This window comes from Salminus brasiliensis, chromosome 21, assembly GCF_030463535.1.
Source record: "Salminus brasiliensis chromosome 21, fSalBra1.hap2, whole genome shotgun sequence".
Taxonomy (NCBI): domain Eukaryota; kingdom Metazoa; phylum Chordata; class Actinopteri; order Characiformes; family Bryconidae; genus Salminus; species Salminus brasiliensis.
In genome coordinates, this window is record NC_132898.1 from 11,567,625 (window position 1) to 11,589,265 (window position 21,641).

The following is a 21,641-nucleotide window of genomic DNA, read 5'->3' on the forward strand; positions in this document are numbered from 1 at the left end:
AAACCAAGTATTTAATACTGCTTTTCTTCAGGCAGTTGGTGCAGTTTTGCAGGATTACCTTTCTATTTCTTTGCATCCTGTATGCATTTCTACAATGTTGAGTGATCTGAAACACACACAAATACACATATGTATATGTATCACATAATTACATAAATATCTATTTTACAAAAATCATAGGATATACAAAAATGAGAAAATACTATAATGTTTTATGAAAACAAACAGAGGGTACAATTTATCTTTGTCACACCCTCTATCATCTAAGACACAGCAACTTTTAAAGACACAAGCTTTGTGTTAATGTTACAAGAATTTATTGCATGTGCAAAAATTGTGGAGCACTGTGCCTTGGTATCAGTTATTAAATGTATACACAATGTAAAGAGCAGTGGATGTTGTAAAAGTAAAGTGGTGTGAAAATGCTTTGATATGACAATGTTGATATGTACCATGGTTATTATGATTATATAGCTATTCACATGACCGACCACATATTCACTGATCAGCAATAACATTCACACCACCATCTTGTTTATACATGCATTGCCCATTTCATCAGCTCCCCTTACCAAATAGGAGCACTTACCAGATGCAGCATTGTTATGTCTGATCCACTCAAACACGTCACTGCATTGCTGAGAAAGCCCACTACCTACACACGTGGGCAAAATTGTTGGTACCCCTTGGTTAATGGAAGAAAAACCCACAATGGGCACAGAAATAACTTGAATCTGACAAAAGTAATAAGAAATGAAAATGAAACAAATGAAAATCCGACATTGATATTGAACCATGCTTCTACAGAATTATAATTATTTTTTCTCATGAAACAGGCCTGGACAAAAATGATGGTACCCCTGAAAATAATGTGACCAAAGGGACATGTTAAATCAAGGTGTGTCCACTAATTAGCATCACAGGTGTCTTGTAATCAGTTAGAGGGGCTATATATAGGGCTGTACCTGTAGGTAGTCACCGTTCTGTTTGGTGACATGGTGTGTACCACACTCAACATGGATCAGAGGAAGTGAAGGAAAGAGTTGTTTTAGGAGATAAAAAAAGAAAATTATAGACAAGCATGTTGAAGCATGGTTCAAAATCAATGTTGGATTTGCATTTGTTCATTTTCATAGAATTTCTATTTATTATTAATTTTGTCTGATTCAAGTTACTTCTGTGACCATTGTGGGTTTTTCTTTCAGTACCCGAGAGGTACCAACAATTTTGTCCACGTGTGTAAATAACACCTATATTTTGTAATTATGTCACCACAACCTTCTCCTATATAGTACGTGGATCTGATAGAGTGGACAATGAGTGTAGAAAGAGGATATTATTGTTACAACTGATTAGTGTACATATGTATAGAATAAAACTGTAAGACTCACCACTGAAAAATAATGGTGAGTGACAGCGGATCTCCCTCATTTTCTGCTCAAACAGAGCGTTCATTTCTCGTTGCAATGTTCCCACAGTCTGTTGTTGAGTGTCATGGACCCTAGAGGGCAGGGTGCTCAAATCGATGCTTTCCAGACTGTCCTGGCTGCTGGACTCGCTTTCAGCAAGGCCATGGTTATGGGCAATGTTTAAACCAGTATTATCTTGTAGAACAGGGCTGAAGTGGTTTTTGGGTATGGGATTTTTACAGACCGCATCAATCCTAAATTTTTGTGGGGAATTTGGGTGAGAAGGAGGCTGCCTTCTTGGGACACTGCACGATCGGCGTAGCCTAAGCTGTAAGTCTGTGGAAGATGGACCACCTGGGCTCTGCAGGAGACGTCTGTTCATTGCAGGAGTTGCAGGAATGGCTAGTGACTGGTTTGAAAGTTTTGATTGATGGTCAACAGAACCCCTTAGCTCAAACTCACTTTTGCCAGTTGTTAGCCTTGGGCTTGTTGGAGTCCCTTGCTCACTTTGGTGCTTATGATATCTGTCAGGTTTTGGGTCAAATATGAAGGACTTTTTCTCTTTGAGGTGTCCTGGGCTGTTTCCAGGGCTTTTTGGAGTCCAAATCTCAGTGCAAGTCTTGGCTTCTTGGGCCAATATAGGTTGATACTCGAAGGGTTTACACATTCCTTGGTCTTTAAAAGTCCAACGTCTACTGGAAGAATCCACTGCTTGAGCCAGTATTGGCTTGTATTTCTCACATTCAAGCTCAGGACTCAGAGAGACCTTTTCTGTAATTGAAGATTGTTTAGACAGAGAAGGCCGGTCAGGTCGTTGGGGAGTTGGAATTTTGATGTCAAGTTCAGGTGAGTCTGCTGGGTCAGAATCAGTATCCTCTTGTTGGGCTAATGGAGGCAAGTCACTGCCTTTACAAATTACACTCTCTTGATGGTTTAAATTGGCTTGGTTTAGGCTTAATTCTGGTTTATCCCTAGGATCAAACCCTAAGTTGATGTAATTTGCTTTTCCTGGTGCTACACAGCTTTCTGCATTTGACAAGCTTTCCCCAGTCATTAGTTTTCTTTGGTCCATTTGAACTGGTAGACTCCCTTCTTGGTTCTCCTTTGGATCAAACCCTAAATTAATGTAATTTTCTCTTTTTCCTGACGCTTCACATATCTTGGTAGAGGATGGGTGGCTCCTACTTACTTCAACCCTCAAGTTGCTTTGGTCTGTTTGTGCTGGTGGATTTATTTCTGGGTTCCTTCTTGGACTGAACCCTAAACTGACATTGTTTGAGGTTCTTTCTGATTCTCCGTAACTGTCAGTAGAAGACAAGCGGCTCTGGGATACTCCCAGATTTTCTTGGGGTTCTTGGAAGCACACCCTGTGAGATCTTTTCAAAGGCTCACTTTGAGCTCCTCTGTAGAGAGACTGACTTTGAGATGCAGTCCTGCTATCCTGTGAATTTACATCATCACTGTAACGTCTGTTGAGGAGATCTTCTGGGCTATAGGATTCCTGTGATCCTTGCTTGGCTTTTGCTTGATCTTTCCTGGCTCCAGATTTTCTTAGGAAATTTGGAGCAAATGATGTTTTTGTGCCATCCTCAGATGTTTGCATTAAATTTTTCTGGATGAGCTGTTTCATGGCATTACTTGATTTGTTCTGTCAAAAAAGAGGCATGATTTGCAGTCAAGAAGTAATACATTTCAATATTTCATGACAAATTTGGGACACCCCATTGAAACCTTTGTTTTTTAAAATATATTTAAACATATGTACATTTGATCTTTACACATAAACATATAAAACTGAAGACATTTGTGAAATATAATTAAATACAAATACTTATCTTCCTGTGAGAAAAAAGTTAGGTTTAAGTTAGTTACTACTTAAAATGACAAAGATTAGAATCAGGTGGATCACATTAGCTGCAGGTGATTAGAACATGGTTAGAGATGATTTTGGAGGAGCCTTTAGACATTAAGTTTCGTTTGCTCTTGAGTTGTAAAAGTGAGTGTTAGTACCACAGCGAGATTGGCAGATCATTATAAGAAACACTAACTAAAAGGGCAAATACCAGCTATTAGGAAATAGGGTGTTTCCTCACAAGGAAATTACATTTCTATTAATTGCATTTTACAAATGATTTTTTACATTTCTTCATTTCTTCAGTGATATTGGTTTAGTTATATTACATCCATCTCTAAATATTGTTTAAATGGATATCAAATGTTCATATGTTTAAATATAAGCCAAAGGTTTTCATGATGTGTTCTAACTTTAAACGTGACTGTATGTCATTTTGCAATATGTGGCATTCCACAGTAGAATCCTGTCATTGCTGAGGTATTGTGATAATATTGTATAACAGGGTAGTTAGCAAATATCCATGCACCATCAAGCATTGAACCCCTCCCTTCTAAATAATAATAAAAAAAATCAAGGCAAGATCTACCTTTCCAGTGATGTCATTGATGGCAACATGAACAAAAATTGAGGCCTCTTCCATACCTTCCAAATAGACATGACGATAACCTGCATAGAATAAGTCGGTACATCAAACCTAACACTGTTTTGCAACATGAATCCAGTCATCTGTGTATCCTAAATGTAACATATTCAAAATACAACAGCCTGTCTGGAATACCTGGTATAAACGAATTGTAAAGTACCTGGCATTATGCTTGTAAAAGCTATTGTCCTTTGTCCGATGAAATCTCGCCCAATTGGATCGTGATCCCAAACCATAAAGCGCACCAGTGCTATTTTAGGCATGTGTAAAGTAAACACCAAGGTTTCCTCCCACATAGGGTTAAAGCCTGTTAAAAGAAAAACAAGAACCACAATCACTTCTGAGAGCTCATACTTCACACATTTCTTCACTATGTCTGTATTATTCTACTGACCAACAGTTACAAAATTACAACAATAAGGGTGTAATGGTACACGATGCAAGCCATTAGGAAGTGAATTTTGGATTTACATGGTGCTACATGGTCTGACTTGTAGTAAATGTTTGTATGGTGTAGTATGGTTTTAAATTGCTATTTCCCTGCTCCCCCCCTTCTCTTCCTCCCTCTCGCTGTCGATTCACATTTGTTTTTCTTTTCTTTTTCTTTGTTTTTCTTTATCACTAACTGTTATGTTTGCAAGTGAGGGCATTGTTTTTTTTTTATTTGTTGTACCAAGCTCATATCGAACCATAATGTCCAAACTGTGATATGAACTGAACCATGTTTTTTGTGTGTACTAGTACACTCCTAAACAAGTCACTTTAGATTAAAGTATCCACTTTAATCTATCTACTACTTTATCCAATTGAATGGTCTACAATGGTCTCTTTTTTTTCTTCAGTGATGAGACAGGCATCCCAGAGAGCATGGTAGAACCCCAACCTTGGAAGAATCTGAAATGGGAGAATCTATACTCCTGTAGTTTACTATGTAGAGGATGTTGTGCCCACAAAGACAGTTTGTGTTTACCCCAATCAGAAGCCATGGCTCAGCTGTAAAGTCTGCAGAGCTCTGAGCACACAGCACTGCTTTCAGATCCAGGCTTTAGGAGGAATATAAAAAGCCAGCTATGTTTTCCGTAAGAACATGAAAGCAGCCCATCATAAGTACAGAGCCAGAGCAAATGCACAGTTCAACTCCACCAATGTCAAAAGCATGTGGCAATGGTTATACACAATCATGGACTTTAACCACAATGTGGTTAACACCAGTTCTGCACTTCCAGACAAGCTCATTTCGAGGCACTTCAAGCTGCACTCCCAGGGGAGCCCCTCCACTGCTAAGTTCCGCCCACCCTGCTGGGGATCTGGTTCTGAACAGCTCACTGTGCAGTGGAATTCTGTACGTCCTAATGGTGCTAAGGATGGGCAGCATCATGTCCTCCTCACTGACCCTCAACAGCAAAGCCCCTTAGGGCTGTGTGCTCAGCCCACTCCTGTACTCCCTGTACACCTACTGCAATATCAGACACAGCTCCAGTGTCATCATTAAATTTGCAGATGGCGCAACAACTGAGGGTATAGCAAGGAGGTTAGCTTCCTGACACATTTGGTGACAGGAAAATTACCTCTCTAAATGTCATCAAGACCAAGGAGCTGGTAGTGGACTTTAGAAAGCAGGAGAAAGTGCACAGCTCACATCAATTGGACCATTGTGGAGAGGGTCAATTATCCAATTATCCTTATCCAATGTTTATATGTAAATAGTAAATAAAACATTTCAGATTAAATCTGTGCTTTTTAAATTAAATTTGTGTTTTTACTACTGTGAGGGAATGTGCACCTACTCAATGTGGCAAAAATGAGATTTGATTTGATTATTTAAAAGACTTCTGTTTTAGTCAAAGGGCTTGCAATTTAAAGACACTAGAGTCAAACAGGATTTGACTGGGATTTTAATTCCAAAATGGAAGTAAAACAATCCAAGTCGAGACAGGCAAGAAAACGCAAAACACAGTCCAAATATGATAATCGATAGAACAGGACAAATGATAAAAGAAAAAGCAGAGTAGCAAAGACAGCTTAGAACTTGATGATAAATAGGCAAATAAGACTTCACAAGGAACTACCAGGTGCATTCTGCTTTAAAAACTTGCTTGCTTGAACTAGAAAGAGTTGTGAGTTCTTTATATATGAAGTAGGGGCAAATTCTAACAGAGATAGCTGACTAGCTAGGAGATGAATAGTTCACAAAGTGACAAAGTCAGTGTGACTTACTGCCAAAATGTAGAAATGCTAAATTCTAAAGGTGACATTTTCATGATTTACTTATTCAACTAATTGTGAACTTTGTCCAACACTCACCATTGTCATCCACTACCCTTGTCTGCTCCTTGTTGCAGTCTACAGGCAGACCAATAATCTCCACTTCGACAAAGGGATCTATAATCTGCAGGTAACAGAATGTATCAGCAGATATTGATATTTATTCTTTACGTATATAATGAATATATTGCTCCAGGTATTGTTACTTTACCTCTCCTCTGTCACCTAACATGGAATCTTTTGGCTTAGGTAGCTGCTGGCCGCTGATAATTTTCAGCACTAATTGTGTTTTTCTGTGTCCTGGTAATGGGTCACTCAACATGGGGTTAAAGGCACCTGAAAGTGTTCCCACAGATGGGCAAAACATACATATATCAACCATATCAGTAATACATTATGCAAATATGTGTTCCAGAAAAATAATTTGAAATTAAAGAAAAATATTTTAGGTAAATGAAGGTTTTACTTTTGCACATGCATTTAGGCTTTAGCACGTATCCGCAGTTCCCATTGGCAGCAAATTTGGCTCTGTTTAGTTGCAGCATTCGACCTTCTGTTTGGTAATTTAGTGCAACTGCAAAGTCAAAATAGACATATGTGGATGTGTTATACTTTTATAGTTCATCATTAGCATCCAGACCTTTCCCCCTTGATATTACTGTTATTTGAATTATGAGGCCATTAAATAGTAGCTACACACAGCACATGCTACATGCAAACTGACCGTTCTGGAGAACTGACATCATGATGTTGCCCCTTGCATGTTGTTGGATTAAGATTTCCCTATAGTAACCATCACTCTTCTATCCAACTCTATTGCTTTTTCTATATTGTTTCCTCTAGAACCACTAACAGTGTATATTTTAATACAAGGGAGTATATTTAGTCCTGGTAAATGAATGTGGTGCAGTGTGATCAGTTGAATGTTGAAAAACCTTTTTCAATTTTTTTTGTTTGCAAGTGTTTGGGAGTGCATGACTGAATTCAAACTAAGTCATAGGAAATGTGGCATCCTCTGCGAATACCATGTTCACTCAGCTCTTCAGTATGGCCCTGCTCTTATTGTGTGGTTGGTGTAGCACAACAGGTAACACCACTACCTGCCCGTGAGCTATTACACCATGCGGGAGACCAGAGTTCGGTTCCCAGTCTGGGTGACTGTGCTGCGCTAAACTAATAAGAGTCCTTGGGCAAGACTTAAGCTAGATAAAAACAGATAATCCAATCAATTTGATTTCATTTTGTATACAAGCATACTGATTGTAGGTCATGACTGCTGAATTTTGAGGGCTTGTCAATATGCATCAGTAGTGGTTTTAGAAAGCAAAATAAACAAATAATCAAAATGTTTATGCATCAATACATAAAACATAAATCATACCCAAATGACATCCAGCATTCCAAAATGGCTGAGGGTTGAAGTTGCTGGAGTCTACACGGTAGTTGGAAGGATAAACTCGCAGAAGTTGTCGCTGGTTGAATCGCACTAACTGACCTGGTTTAAACTGCAGGATCTGGTTGGAGATACTTTCATTCAGTGAAGACACCTGCCAGCTGGACATGTATGCTATAACACACACAAAAATCCATTAAGGCTTAGCTTAAGTCTAGATATTAATTTGTTTATAACTTAATTATTAATGTTACTTTTATTGTAGCTGTAATTTTAATTAATTAACTTTTTCATTGTAGAACACAGAAATATATCTCTTTATCTAGGGGAAAAATGAACAGTGCAGTAGAATAATTCTGCTCTTACCCTGAGTTTCAATATCATGGACTCGTACTGATTTTGTGTATTTAACCAGGTCAGAGAGGGCCCGAGAAAGTCTCATTGTCTTCCTTCTTCTGCAGATTTTCATGACAAACAACACATAAACACATACTTATTGCTGTAAGTTCAGCAGGTGCTTAACGAGGAGCTCAGACCATTTCCCCACTTTTCATTATCTACAGTCACAATCAGGAATTTGGGAACATGTTTTTTTCCCATCAGTATTTTCCATATTTTGGGCTTAAACACATTGATGAGGACACACATTCAGCTATTCAACTATTTTTAATAAGGTATTATACAATTCTTGTGGTTTAACATTTTCCCACTGTAACACCTTATTCACACTAAAAAGATATTTTCAATAAAGATAATTAAATAAGGATTTTGTGTCATATGTTTTTTTTAATCCACATTAGCACTTAAATCATGTCCTACAGCAAACATCCATATTATTAAAAAATACACCAAAAACAATATTTTCAAATCTATTTATGGAGAGAATTTTTTTTAATGTTGGTCAGGGAAAACAATATTTTAGTGTGGAAGATTAGCTTTTTCAAATGTATCCAAGGCATACAGTTCACTAAATGTTAAATACAAGCTATCTGTCGGGGAGAGGTGCATTTGCAAAAGAAATATATATATTTTTTAATTTTTTTTTTTTTTCAGCAGTCATAGGTAGGTCTTAAAAGCATTTTTTATTTGGAACAAATTCCAAACATTTAAGCATATGCTTTAACTGTTACTAAATATTCTGGAGTACTCACTTGCCATAGTTGATAACTTTGTTGGGATTACCACTGGAAGTTTCCTGATCCATGTCTGAGTCACTTAGAATTGGCCGCTTCTTTAATTTCACCATTTTTTTCTAAAATATCAATTGTTAGACAAATGCTTAGAGATTTTAAGATATTTTTCTGTACTTCTCAGATTGCTCAAATGCATCAAGCTAAAGAAAGATTACATATATTTTGGAGTCAATACAATCATTTATGACAAAACATTTTATAAAATAATCACAGTATATAAAATAAGTATGCAATAAAATAGTTGCAAACATACATGTGTGAATAACTTTGTAAATAAGTCCAACATTAGTTAAGACAATGAGAAGAACCTGAAGGCTGTAGGAGTTTTGCTGACCTTTCGTCTGAAGCTGCCCAAGAATCTCCTTGAGCGTTTTTTCGTTTCGTCTCCAGCTTCGGCTCCATTGACCCTGCTCTGTTGCAGAGATAAATAAAATCACATTTTATCTATTGGGACATTTAGATGCAAGACCATAACATTAGCACCACCTGCCTAATATTGAGTAGGTCCCCCTTGTGCCACCATAACAGATCTGACTGATAGGAGAAATGAACTCCACAAGACCTTTGAAGGCATTCCGTGGTATCTGGAACCAAGGCGTTAGCTACAGATCCTGTAAGTCGTAAAGTGGAACCTTCATGGATCACATCAATAAGCATTAGATCCATGACCCTGTCACTGGTTCACCTGTTGTCCTTTCTTGGATCACTTTTTAGGTGACCACTGCATATCAGGAATACCCCTTTTACAAATACTTCACAAAGGTCTCACATTCATATAAATGTCTGCATTTACCCTGAAGTACTGAATTTTAATATTTATTCTTTAATTTACTTCACCACTTGTTTCCCAAAATTCAGAATTCTAATACGATGTTTCTAAAAAATACATTTTAAAATTCTAAAAATGTATGTTGTTTATATACAGATGAATTAAAAACAAATCCCAGATTTGAATTTCGGAAATTTAGAGGGAGAATTTGGTGACTTCCAATTCACCAGTCACACTAATGTAAAAGAAGCAAGACAAGACAATCATATTCACCATTTGTGTTGGACACAGATGGAATTTAGCCTCTGCCTTTAACCCATCCGTGCAGTAAACACACATACACACTAGTGATCAAACACACACAGTGACAGTAAGCACAGGTGCCAAGAGAGGTGGGCAGCCATTGTTGGGAGGGTGAGACCAGCCTCAAGGGCACAACAGTGGCAGTTTGCCAAGTCCTGGTGTTGAACCCAAATCCTCATCAATAGCCATCAATAGCACAGTGCTCTAACCACTGAGCTACCACTGCCCTAAAGCGCTGCGTTGGCCAGGAATCGGGTCAACTGCTAAGAAGGCAGCTATGCTCATCACTATATCAACACTGTCTATGGTCACCTGTTCATTTGGCTGTTCCTCCTCATCATCATCATCCTCTTCTCCACTATCTTCATCAGACACGTCTCCTTCTTCTGCATCCTCGTCTATATTAGCAGGCAGCTTCTTACCCTGAAGAACACACAACACATCCAATAGATTGTTTTTCGATTTGACTGCATACATACATTTTAGGGTTTAAATTTAACATTTACATTGCATTTACACATTAACTTTCACCTTCACAAGAATCTTCCCTCTAAGGACCTCAGGCGAAGGAAGTCGTCGGGATTCATTAATGTTAATATTGGACAAGTCCAGCTTGTCTTGCAGCACCTCAGTGAGATACTGAGCCATTTTTTTCTGTTGAGGCACTGAGCAATGATTCTCTATGGAGATGATTACAGGATATCTGCAATGAAAAAAAAATACATCATTAAATTATTACATCAGTAGTGTCTAGCCACACTTTTAACACTCTTCTATGAAAAATCCTATCAGCACTATTCATTGTGAAACCCTTCAATAAAGTAATTCATCTCTGTTTGTGAATGATAAAGCTTAATTTTTACTGTTACTTTCCAATGAAGTACACTTCATGCATATTGGTATCAAGAGCAGATTTTGCTGTTAATTATAAAATTGGCTAAATTTAAATTATTTTCCCTAATTAGTTTTTTTTTTTACTTTAGTGAAATATTGACTATAGTAGAAGTAAAATTGCTTTTACAAAGAATAGTAAAAGTAAAAGTAAAAACATATGTGTCTACAAAATCTACTTCATTTTGATTATACCACGGTTAGGTCCCAACCATGCTATGAGTACCAATATCTCACAATAATGGCAGTCCGCACAGGCCTCAGTAAGTACCAGTCTGCCTTACATGCCGGTGACCTAACAATGGCCAGGAAGCCATTAAAAAGTAGTAGCCAAGTTAAAAATGACAAGTCTGTCTGTTTTGAGGTTTAATCTAAAAATGTTTGATTGCACCAGACCAACCACAAAACTCAGTTTCAGATTTTAAATTGCTCTACAAACCTTAAAATTCAGTTTTAATTCAGAATTCACTTTCAGATTCAAAATGATTCAAAGTTTTGTATTCATAACATCTGTAATTACATGATTCTAATCACATAGATTAGCTACAATTTTTTATGCAGGACTGACTGGTGGTGGGTGTGGTGTGGTGGGTAGCCCCTTGCAGGAGGACTTCTCAAATTTGTTCAGTTTTTGTCAACAATAAATGGCTACATCTAAACAGTTTTTTTTCTATTTAATGTGTTCATTAAATATTCATTATTATTTTCTTATTCCTGGTCATGGTTGTAGTGAGTCCGTATTAATATTTATAAAAATATTAATAATAGTGGTCTGCACAAATAGTGGTTTATATTCTCACTAAAGAGTCTCACTGCAACAGTACTATTATTATTATCTTTATAACCTTACTGGCTTTTGGCAAAAGCATATTTGTTGATCGTCTCAACAACGTCTTTGAAGAGGATTTTTGAGGTTAAAGTGTAGCCATGATGAACGATTGGTTCTCCATCAGGTCCATCCCAGCAGTCCACTGCAAAGAGAGACAGACTTAATTAACAAATGTGTTAAAGGAATAATAACTATGAGTAATATTTATTTTTTTATGTTTTACTTTTGATTGATATGACAAGTGATTTTAAACATAGTGGTCAGTTGTCAGGATGTGTTTTTTGTCAGTAAAGTTACTGACGTTGATATATACACAGATATATATTGAGTTACATATCATGTAAATAAATGATACGAGGTCCCGTTATAGAGCATATACTTCATAGAAGACTAATAACAGATTAAGCAGTACTTACCTTCCACACAGCGACAGCCGGCCTGCAGGACATACGCGTACATGTCAACTCGGGACTGAGACAGTAGCTGGTCTCCAGTCAGGTAGGTGTTGTGTGAGGAGGCGATGTAGTAGTTTGTGAGTGGCTGCATCATGTCCTGATTAACTTGGTAATGTTCTGAGTTAAAAATGTCCCCAGCTGGACTTCGCATGTAGTTAGTAAACCCTTTGGAAGCATAAGGAATTTTTGTACCGTTCAAGCTTTGAAGGACATTTCAGTGGAAAATCAAATATACACAAATATGAAATTCCCCCTTGACTTCCTAAATGCAGTTGATAAGTGGAGACATAATTGGTGTCAGAAGTGTGGAAGTTGAGATGTGTAGAAGTTGATTGATCCTCACCTCACTGCATGACTATGCTTCTGATTGTCTATCTGCATGGACTTTATTATCTCACTCACATTTTCAGCTTGTATAGCTTGATGCCACATTTACCAGTTTTTCTTAATTTAGTTTTGTTTTATTGTTGTTTTTATTCCTGTTTTGCTTATCATTGTTATTATCCGGTGTCAACCTTGGGAAGATGGGTTCCTCTTTTGAGTCTTGGTTCCTCTCAAGGTTTCTTCCTCTCAACCTGAGGAGGTTTTTCCTTGCCACCGTTGCCTCTAGCTTGCTCAAAAGAGACTCGGACCCGGATCTCTGTAAAGCTGCTTCGTGACATTTGTTGTAAAAAGTGCTATGTAAATACATTTGAATTGAATTGAATCAAATTGGAAGTTGTATGCATTGTGAAGGTCAAACAACTCTATATCAATGCCCATAGTTTTGAAAGGAGACATTTAACAAGCACAAGTTCATATACTTCTAGCTATGTAGTGTATGTATCAGCTGACTGCATTTGAGGTGGACATTATGTAAATGAATGTAAATTGCCAAAGTAAAAACAAGTCATCTTCATGCTGCTCCTAAATACAGTGAATTTAGGATTATATCTTACCATCGATTCCCAGGACCATATGTGCTTTGTTTTCAGGACATGGCTCAAACTGGTTTATAATTTTCTGGCAGTATTCTCGAGATACATTTACCATCTTAAAAAGAGAAACATTGCATTAGAAAATATAGTTAATGAATATCATAGTGAGAAATATGCTCTAGAGGGGAAAATGTTCCAGTGTTGTGTTCATTGCCACCTAACTGCTGGAGGTTGTGTTTTTAAAATCTTGGCTAATGCCCCTTTAAGGGTGCAGCTATGGCATGTTCAGTAACCATTGAACCAGTAGTCACCAATAAAAAACTGATTAACTTTTTTTTTTATAGCCAACAGTATTAAATACATAAATAATCCAAATGCATGTGATGAACATTTTGATGGTTGGAATAGTTTTTGAATGAATGCGGTTGTTAGCAGTTTTTAGTTTTTACCCACCTTCTGTTCACTCTCTAGGAATCGTAAGAGGTCGTTTAAGTCCATGTGCTCTTTACGGTGGCTGTAGGTCAGCATTATTAAATAAAGGTCCCGTCGGGTTGAGATCATCTTATAGAAGTTGCAAAACTCCTCAAAAGCTAAACATCCCTGATTATCATCTGTGTCGGCCTCCTGTGGAAAAAATTCACAATTATACTTTAAGATGTAGCAATCATTCAGCTTTCACCCCAAATAGGTAAAACAAACAGGCAGACTGTACTGAAGTGTACAATGATATTTTATATTTATGTTTTATATTTCTCAAAAAAGGTTACAGCGAGTTAGTTGCTTTCCAATTTAGAAATGCTAAAGGAAATCTGATTAGTTAATTGAAACATCCTTCCTACCTGACTCCTTCCTTTATTTTCATTAGCTCAAAAAGTAATCAGACTGATCACTGACTGATAAGTATTGTCATAGTCAGGCATGTGTTGTTTCCTCATTAACCTCATTCTTCATTAGCAAAAAAGTCAACAACCTAGAGTTGATTCCAAGTATTTAATTTACATTAGAAAAATTTGCATTTGGCTGTTCATGAAAAATCTCCTTATGTGGTCCAAATGGGTGTTGATGCATGTGTCAAACATGATGGAAGCACTGTTGTGGCATGGGCATGTATGGCTGCCAGACTGCTAAGAAAAGTAACAGGATGAGTTCTGAAGTTTACAGAGCTATACTTTCTGCTTACATTCAGCAAAATGCTGCAAACCTAATATGATGCCCCTTTCATAGTACAGATGGATAATAATCCAAAACATATCATGGAGATACAAAATTGTGTCACTGTCCAAATACTTATGCAAAAGTACATTAACTAGTACACAGTGCACAAGAATATTAGGATACAACAATTTGTAAATGTTGATATAAGCTCATCATGATTGTTACTGGATTGTTACTTTCCAGTGATGTAGTTCAGTGGTAGAAATAATCAGATTAATGTGGTCACATTCTCAAAATCTCCTTAGTTCTTCAGTCCACAGCTTAAATAGTCTCAGCTGAAGACATTTCATCCATGCTTCAAATTACTTCAAATGTAACTGAATGAATATCAGTCCACTTGTTAAAAAGTTAAAACTGCATGAACTGGCAGAAATGACAGAACCTACAGGGTTTGCAATTAGACGAACAACGAGTTAAATGTACAGTGAAAAAAAACAAAAACAAATGAACTCGAAGGGAGCAAGGTTAGAGGTTATTTCCCACTGTGGCCTCACAAACATTTTGTACTAAAAAATATTTACATTTCCATCAAATTAGCTACAGTACCATAGCTCAGCTCTGTTTGCCACTGAGATGAACCAAAGTTACTACAAGGAAAAGAACCTTTTCCAACCAGAAAGGAAATGGTGAGAGCTCTATGCGGGACCAAGTACAAATACTCCTGAGTTCAGCACGTCTACCTAAGCTAATGTTAGCTGGCTAGCTAACAATTAATTAGACCACATTTACCATGTTATGCCCATTTTATTAGAATTAGAAATTACCAAACGGCAAAGACCTTTGTTCAGAGTGTCTGTTAATGTGAACAACAGTACAGTATGAAATGATAAACAATAATATAATTAACCAGCTAACTGCCTGACAGCTGGACTAGCACTAGCACTGATTTCTATGGGAAAATAAAAAAGACACTGAAGATGGAAAGATAGCTTAGAGGAGAAACATATTGCCATTTATTCTCACTGTCTGTCATGAATTTAGAATAAACTTTCCCCGTTTTAGGTAAATTAAGATTACCAAAATGATTTCTATTTGCTAAATGCCAGAATAATAAAGGAGGCAATTTTTATTACTTTCTTCAAAGTCAAAAGTAAATACCCTAAGATTACAATGTCTTTAAACAATTTGGGACAGCCCATATGATGATGTCATGTCTTTGGAAGCTTCTGATTTATTGGCAACATCTGGGTTAATTTTCATGCATGGAAACATTTTCCTGTTGACAAAAGCTATTTAAACATTGCTTAGCTTGAGACGAAAATCAAGATCATGCAAACTTTCAGCTGTTTGCAATCAACCAATCCAACAAGAACAATTTAAACAGCTCAACACAACTACACAACTAATATAACTAACAAAATATCTGTTTAGTCCTATTTCGATCTGCTGCAAACTTGATGCATAGCCAGACACCAGCTTCTGGCAGTGTTCCTGAGGTATCTTAGCCCATTCCTCATAGGCAATGGCCTCCAGTTCATTAGCATTCTTGGGTTTGCATGCTGCAACCATCCTCTTCAAATCTCACCAAAGACTGTCTATAGGGTTTAAGTCAGGCGACTGTGACTACCACTTCAGAATCTTCCAACTACTGACATACACTACTGAAAAGACAAAGTAAATACCATATATTATTAATGCTAAGTACCACTTTTTAAATAAATGATGCCATATAAAAACTCTTTTGGTTCCCAAAGTGTAAAGAACCTTTATTGTAAAAAGACACAGAATGTAAAGATAGCATTTTATGTTCTATTCCTAACCATTACATTATGTGACAGTTAAAACCTTCAACTTTATAAATATTTTTATACTCACGCATTTTTCAAAACATGGTGTATGGGTAATTGTTGAACTATCAATCTATATATTCATAATAAGCCAACCACAAAATGTTTGCATTAAAAAAGCACATTTTCGAGTTCAGGTGGTCCTTAATAGTTTTCACAAACAAAGCACAGTAACTGGATTAGCTTTTAGGTAAAAAAGTGAAAATGCATCCAACCTCAAATAGTTCCCTGACTTTTTGCCTGGGTAGGTTGACGTTTAATTTGTGGAGAAGCTGTAGAACTTCTCCAATACTCAGGTTTCCATCTCCATTTTTATCCGCTTCTGAAAATGTCTGTCTCAACCACCTGCAGCAGGAGTCAAGGCCAAAATGTTGCCAACTGCCAAGATACTCTATTGCAGAATAATTACAATGGTATAGACAGTTCTACACAAAAAAGGTATAACGTTCTAGTGGTTGCAAAAATACAATTTACAATTTTTTTCCTACATTGTCACAATGGACAAAAAAATATAGATAACAGTATCAGAAACTATGTAAGCAAGTGACTGAAAGCTTCCATTACTTTTGGAATCATCAAAATTCAGACACCAAGCATGTCTTGGGTGATGAGCTATGTTTAAAATTTAAACATAATTTTTTGAGACTACTAGCAGTATCCTGTAGATGGGGTTTTCACGCTGGGATACTGGGCCCTCTGACATCTTTATTGAACCCCTTATATTATTACCTAGACCTATAAATAGCTACAGAAACGTAATGTGCTTCAACAATCAGCCTACATTACAGAAGTAACTTAGTTGAGACATAGCAGTAGTACATAAACAAGCAATTTGCATTCTATACATTGTTTTTTTTTGAGGTAGGCTGTTTTTGCTTTGCACTATGACTCATTTAATCCTGAATACACCACTCTTTGCTATCTTTATTCTGAAGTTTGCTTCGACAGGCCAAAAATGTTTCCTGTATTATTCTGGGCACTGCTGTGGTGTTTGTCCTGCATGTCAGAAAGTAAAGGATATTGGTCCCTCGTCCGCTGTCTTCGTGCCAGGCTGTCCTCATCACTGATGCCGGCCAAGAGGTACTTAAGGCCAGTAATCCAGGTCCTGGCCTCCTCTCCATTTGTGGTCACCAGGTCCAGGGACTCCATGTGGCATCCATGATAAATGCTGAAGCAGCAGTTCTCATCAAAGTTGCTGCTGGAGAAATGCTGAAACATCTCAGTTTTCTTTCCCTCACAAACCTCATGGATGGAATCTATGGAGACTGGAGAATTAGGAAAGCAAAAAATGAATATACATTTACACACAGATAGCAAGAATTTTGTGTTCATCTTGCCTTGCTTTGAAAATATCTATTTTACTGATTTTTTTTAATGAAAAAAACATACTGTGGGGATAATTTGCTTCAACATATAGCTTCATGTGCATTAAGCTGTTTTAAAACATTGTTTAAAGCATCATTATTATACAAGAATTTGTATTTCGTGCTCCTGGACCAACAGTCATACAAAGTGTAATTTGTGCTTTAAACCAGCCCTACAAGAAACACTTTATTACACATTTATAATGTGCAGTTTGTGGCATGCTGAACCCAGAGTAGGAACGACACCAAAGCTATTCGTAATATTATATGTCAGTGGAGCATCGCAATGACTTTGAAGCTGTTTAAGTTGTGCTTTAAATAAATGGTGTAGTGCCTTTCATATGGCAAGTTTCCCTTGCCAAAATGCCAAATAACAGACCATCAGCAAGACTGCTAACACTGTCTGTGTAACATGAACATAAACATAAAATGTAAGTCATTCTGGATGAGAGTGTCAGCCAAATGTAAATGACAAGAAGGAGATGGGCTTTGGTATTTTTTCCCAAGGCAGTTTTGTTCTTTAGTTTTGTAGCTTTTTCCAAAAGCTAATTTTACAATGACTGTTCTTGTAGTTGATTTTTCTGTAGAAATACATAGTTGTATGTGAAAGTTTGAACACCCTTGGCCAAATGACACTAACCAAACATAAAAGACTATAAGAATACTTTTATACAGTAAAACCTTCTATCTTTCATAACAAATGTAAAACATCATTGTGGCCTGTGCAAATTCAAATCCTCTAATTCTGTGATGTTAAGAAAGGGGTGTGTGGTACCATTCCAAAAGCTTTTGCATAGAACTGTATAGGATAACCAGTCTTGCAAAAATGGATGCCACTGCTATCCTAATATTTAACACTAATAAGAGTAATAATAGAATAATAGAAAGAGAAACTCACTTTTGGCTTTCTCATGCTTTCTAGATGGTCTCCAGCGGATGCAGGACCTATGCTCGTCCAGGTAGAAAAATCGCACAAGCGTCTTTGATTTCCCTCTTAGTTTAATCATCTGAGTGCCAGTCTGCATGGTGCACATGCATCTCTCCACTATACAGAACACAAAATCAAACCAAACCTTGCATAATTATCTACATTCAAATGTGACTGCAGGTATATATGACTGACGGCATGATAGTCATTGTACTGTGACAAACAACATATTTCTACATACACAATATGTCTTACAACATATTGGCAAAACAATAATGTGACAAAGGTCAATATTAAAATAATGATCTAATTGTTATGTATTTTTTATACTGTGAACCTTTGCTTGTGACAAAATGGCATAATCCCCAAGAAGGATAGGAAAGTATACTGTAAAAAGTAGGACAGGGCAGAAGTTGATTTGAAGTGGCTTTAAGGTTTGAATTGATGTAAAATACATTCATTCATTGAACCTCTTCATTTGTCATTGTATGATCATTTAACTTCCTGACCTCACTAAAATTAAAGTTATTATATATAATATCGATAAGGGTTCAATAGTGGGAAGAAGAAAAAAGTTTGGGGACTACTTTGCCCGACAACACTCTGCATGTACCCAGCCACAGTGAATGGTCTTTTAGGCCAAAAGCAAATCATGATTAGCAATTACAACTGCTTACGTTTTTGTTTTTTTTTGATAAGCATCAGAAGTTTAGATTTTACTCACAGTTTAAAGTGAGATTTGTTGATGTACAGTACCAGTCAAAATATTAGGACATCTGGTTAAATGTGAAAATTGTATTTATCTGCGTAGAACAAATCCAACTAAATTGTAAAAAAAAACAAAAAACATAGTTTTTTAGGTGGAACTAACAAACCATTTTACATTGTATATTCTACATATACAATGTAAGTTGCAGTTGCAGTTGTTGCTGTTTGGGTTTGTGTAATTTCCTGTACAAAATATCATGTCCTTGAGTCCTCTGGTGTCGTTGTTTGTGCAGGTTAACCTGACAATCAGATTACATGGCTACGTCAGATGGAGCAGTCGTGATTGTATTTACGAGCACTCTGGCATGCTGCGCTGGAGAAATCTTTTATGTTCCTTTACTTTTACATACATTTCTGGTAAAAACAAACACACAACTTTAAAAAATCTCTCTTTCTCTCTCTCCCTCTCTCATATACACACATATATATATATACACATAAATAGAAACAGAAATAGAAACTATATTTGATTAATCTGGATACATTCAGTGCAGCAGTGCAGTCAGTATTACTCTGTTAAAGAAATGGAAATGAAGGGGCAGCAATGAAGAACGCTATCCTGCCTGGGCTACCCACAGATGGGCTACTGTGGTCAAAGTTATAGACAGAAATTATTCTTTCTTTCATAATTATTATGTTTTTTTTAGTATAGCTTAGCTCTTTAAAAAAACAATTAAAAGAAAGAAACATCAAATTATGTCAAGAAACATATACAGAATAAGAAAGTACAGATATACAAGGTTAAAAGACATACATGGGTAAATGATGCAATGACTACTTGTCTATAAAATAGTGTCTTTCATTTACATTTAGCTATGCCCACACTAAACATGCTCCAAGCAATTTTACTAATCAAACCATTTATTTTTGTTTAGGCTCAATATTTATTGGAATGCCTACAACAGTTCGTTAACTGACTAAAATTAATTATTAAGTCAGGTCAAATGTCTTGGTTTTGCATCTTTTGTTCTTGCAAAGCAACTTTTCAGAAATCTGAAAATAATTCATATAATATCTGCAGTTTGTTAGTATTTTTTTTCAACATTTTCACTGAAAATGAGCTTGTCTTTGCTACAGACACTGTGTGAGTAGATCTGGGGCATGAACGTCATGTGATGTTTCCCCACATCTAATCTGAGGGGATTGTGTCTGAGTCCATATGCCATTTAAACGGCCCACAGGCTTCTCACTGCATTCGCAGGGGAGAAACACAAGCTGTTTTTAACAGGATCAACTTTTGCATTATTTATGCATGTAAAGAGAGTTTAGAGAGTGCACTGAAGCTTCATACATACTGAATAATTTGTAGTAGATACTGATTAATGCATAGCACAGTAGTTACTAAATAGTTTACAATAGATACTAAATCATTTAGAGAAGGTAGTGAATAATGAGTCAAAACTAAATAATTTAGAATAGATACTGAATAATTCAGAGTATGTACTGATCAATTCAGAATAGATACTGAATAATTTAGAGTACATACTGCATAATTCAGAGTAGTGACTGAATAATTCAGAGATAAATCTTTCACAGCACATACTGGGTAATTCAGAATAGATACTAAATAATTCAGAGATAAATCTTTCACAGCACATACTGGGTAATTCAGAATAGATACTGAATAATTCAGAGTATGTGCTGAACAAGTTAGAATAGTAGTACTGAATAATTCAGTCGACACTGAAACAATTAGAGTACATATTAAAAAAAATCAGAGTAGATGCTGAATAATTTTGAGTACATACTGAACCATTAAGAATAGATGCTGAGTAATTCAGTGTTTACTGAATAATTCAGAGTACAGCAAGTTTTACACTAGATGTTGGACCACTGCTGTAAGAATTTGACAGAAGTAAGCCAAAAGGGCAGTACTGAGTTTAGGTATGGATGCTAGATGATTAGTTCTGGGTCACAAACGCCACTCCAACTCTTCCCAAACTTATCACATGGCTGCTTTAAACCATCACGTTCTACAACAGGCAATGATTACTTATTGACTGCAATGTCTGCATCAGCAATGGATTTAGCTCAAAGTGGTGCGTACGTTTGGACAGCGTACATAAATTTTATAAAATGTGTGGTACATGCAAAAACTTTACCGAATTGGCCCATTCTCCATTTTGGCGTCGCCACAATGCTCCCACCAATCCAGAAGAACTCCTCAGCTAGGCGGGATATGGAAGCTTTCTGCCAGAGTTTGGGTGAGGTCATTATGGCTGGGGTGGGGGATCGATGGGGGCTCCAGGATTGAGAGGAGGGTGAAAAAATGACTGGAGACAGCGGTGCCATTGCTGTAGAAGTGTTCATCACTGTACAGCTTTAAAACCACCTGCTGGCTCGTCAGGTCATTATCCTCCACCACTTTAACCAGCCATAGTCTAGCCTAGTTCTGAGCAATAATGATAAAAAGCAGTAGCACATTTATCACAAGTCATCACTGTCATAACAAAATGTCTCTAGAAATCTGACAATATAGATACTGTACTATCACAGTGTCAACACTAAAACGGTGCTATGACCTGTATGAAACAGTTTGGATACCTGGCAAAACTGCAGCTTAAAACTAAAATCAAACTTGAACATCTGTAATTAATGTGTGGCACTAATGCTACTATAGAAGATGTCAGCCAACATTAGTTCAGAATCACAAACCT

General features: G+C 36.7%; 1 protein-coding gene across 1 annotated transcript; it reads right to left on the reverse strand.

Annotated features, from left to right (window-relative positions):
- Positions 1-89: 89 nt before the first annotated feature.
- Positions 90-21,294, reverse strand: plch2b (phospholipase C, eta 2b). The gene is made up of 21 exons (XM_072666524.1): positions 21,087-21,294; positions 18,187-18,333; positions 16,946-17,189; positions 16,140-16,269; positions 13,376-13,546; positions 12,944-13,037; positions 11,967-12,170; positions 11,572-11,692; positions 10,362-10,533; positions 10,143-10,253; positions 9,093-9,170; positions 8,717-8,817; positions 7,932-8,020; positions 7,554-7,739; positions 6,639-6,746; positions 6,384-6,508; positions 6,212-6,296; positions 4,068-4,214; positions 3,851-3,930; positions 1,380-3,057; positions 90-106 (listed from the first exon to the last, which is right to left on the reverse strand). Exons 1-21 carry the CDS (start codon positions 21,292-21,294, stop codon positions 90-92), a joined length of 4,296 nt encoding a protein of 1,431 aa, XP_072522625.1.
- Between the last annotated feature and the right edge of the window lie 347 nt (positions 21,295-21,641).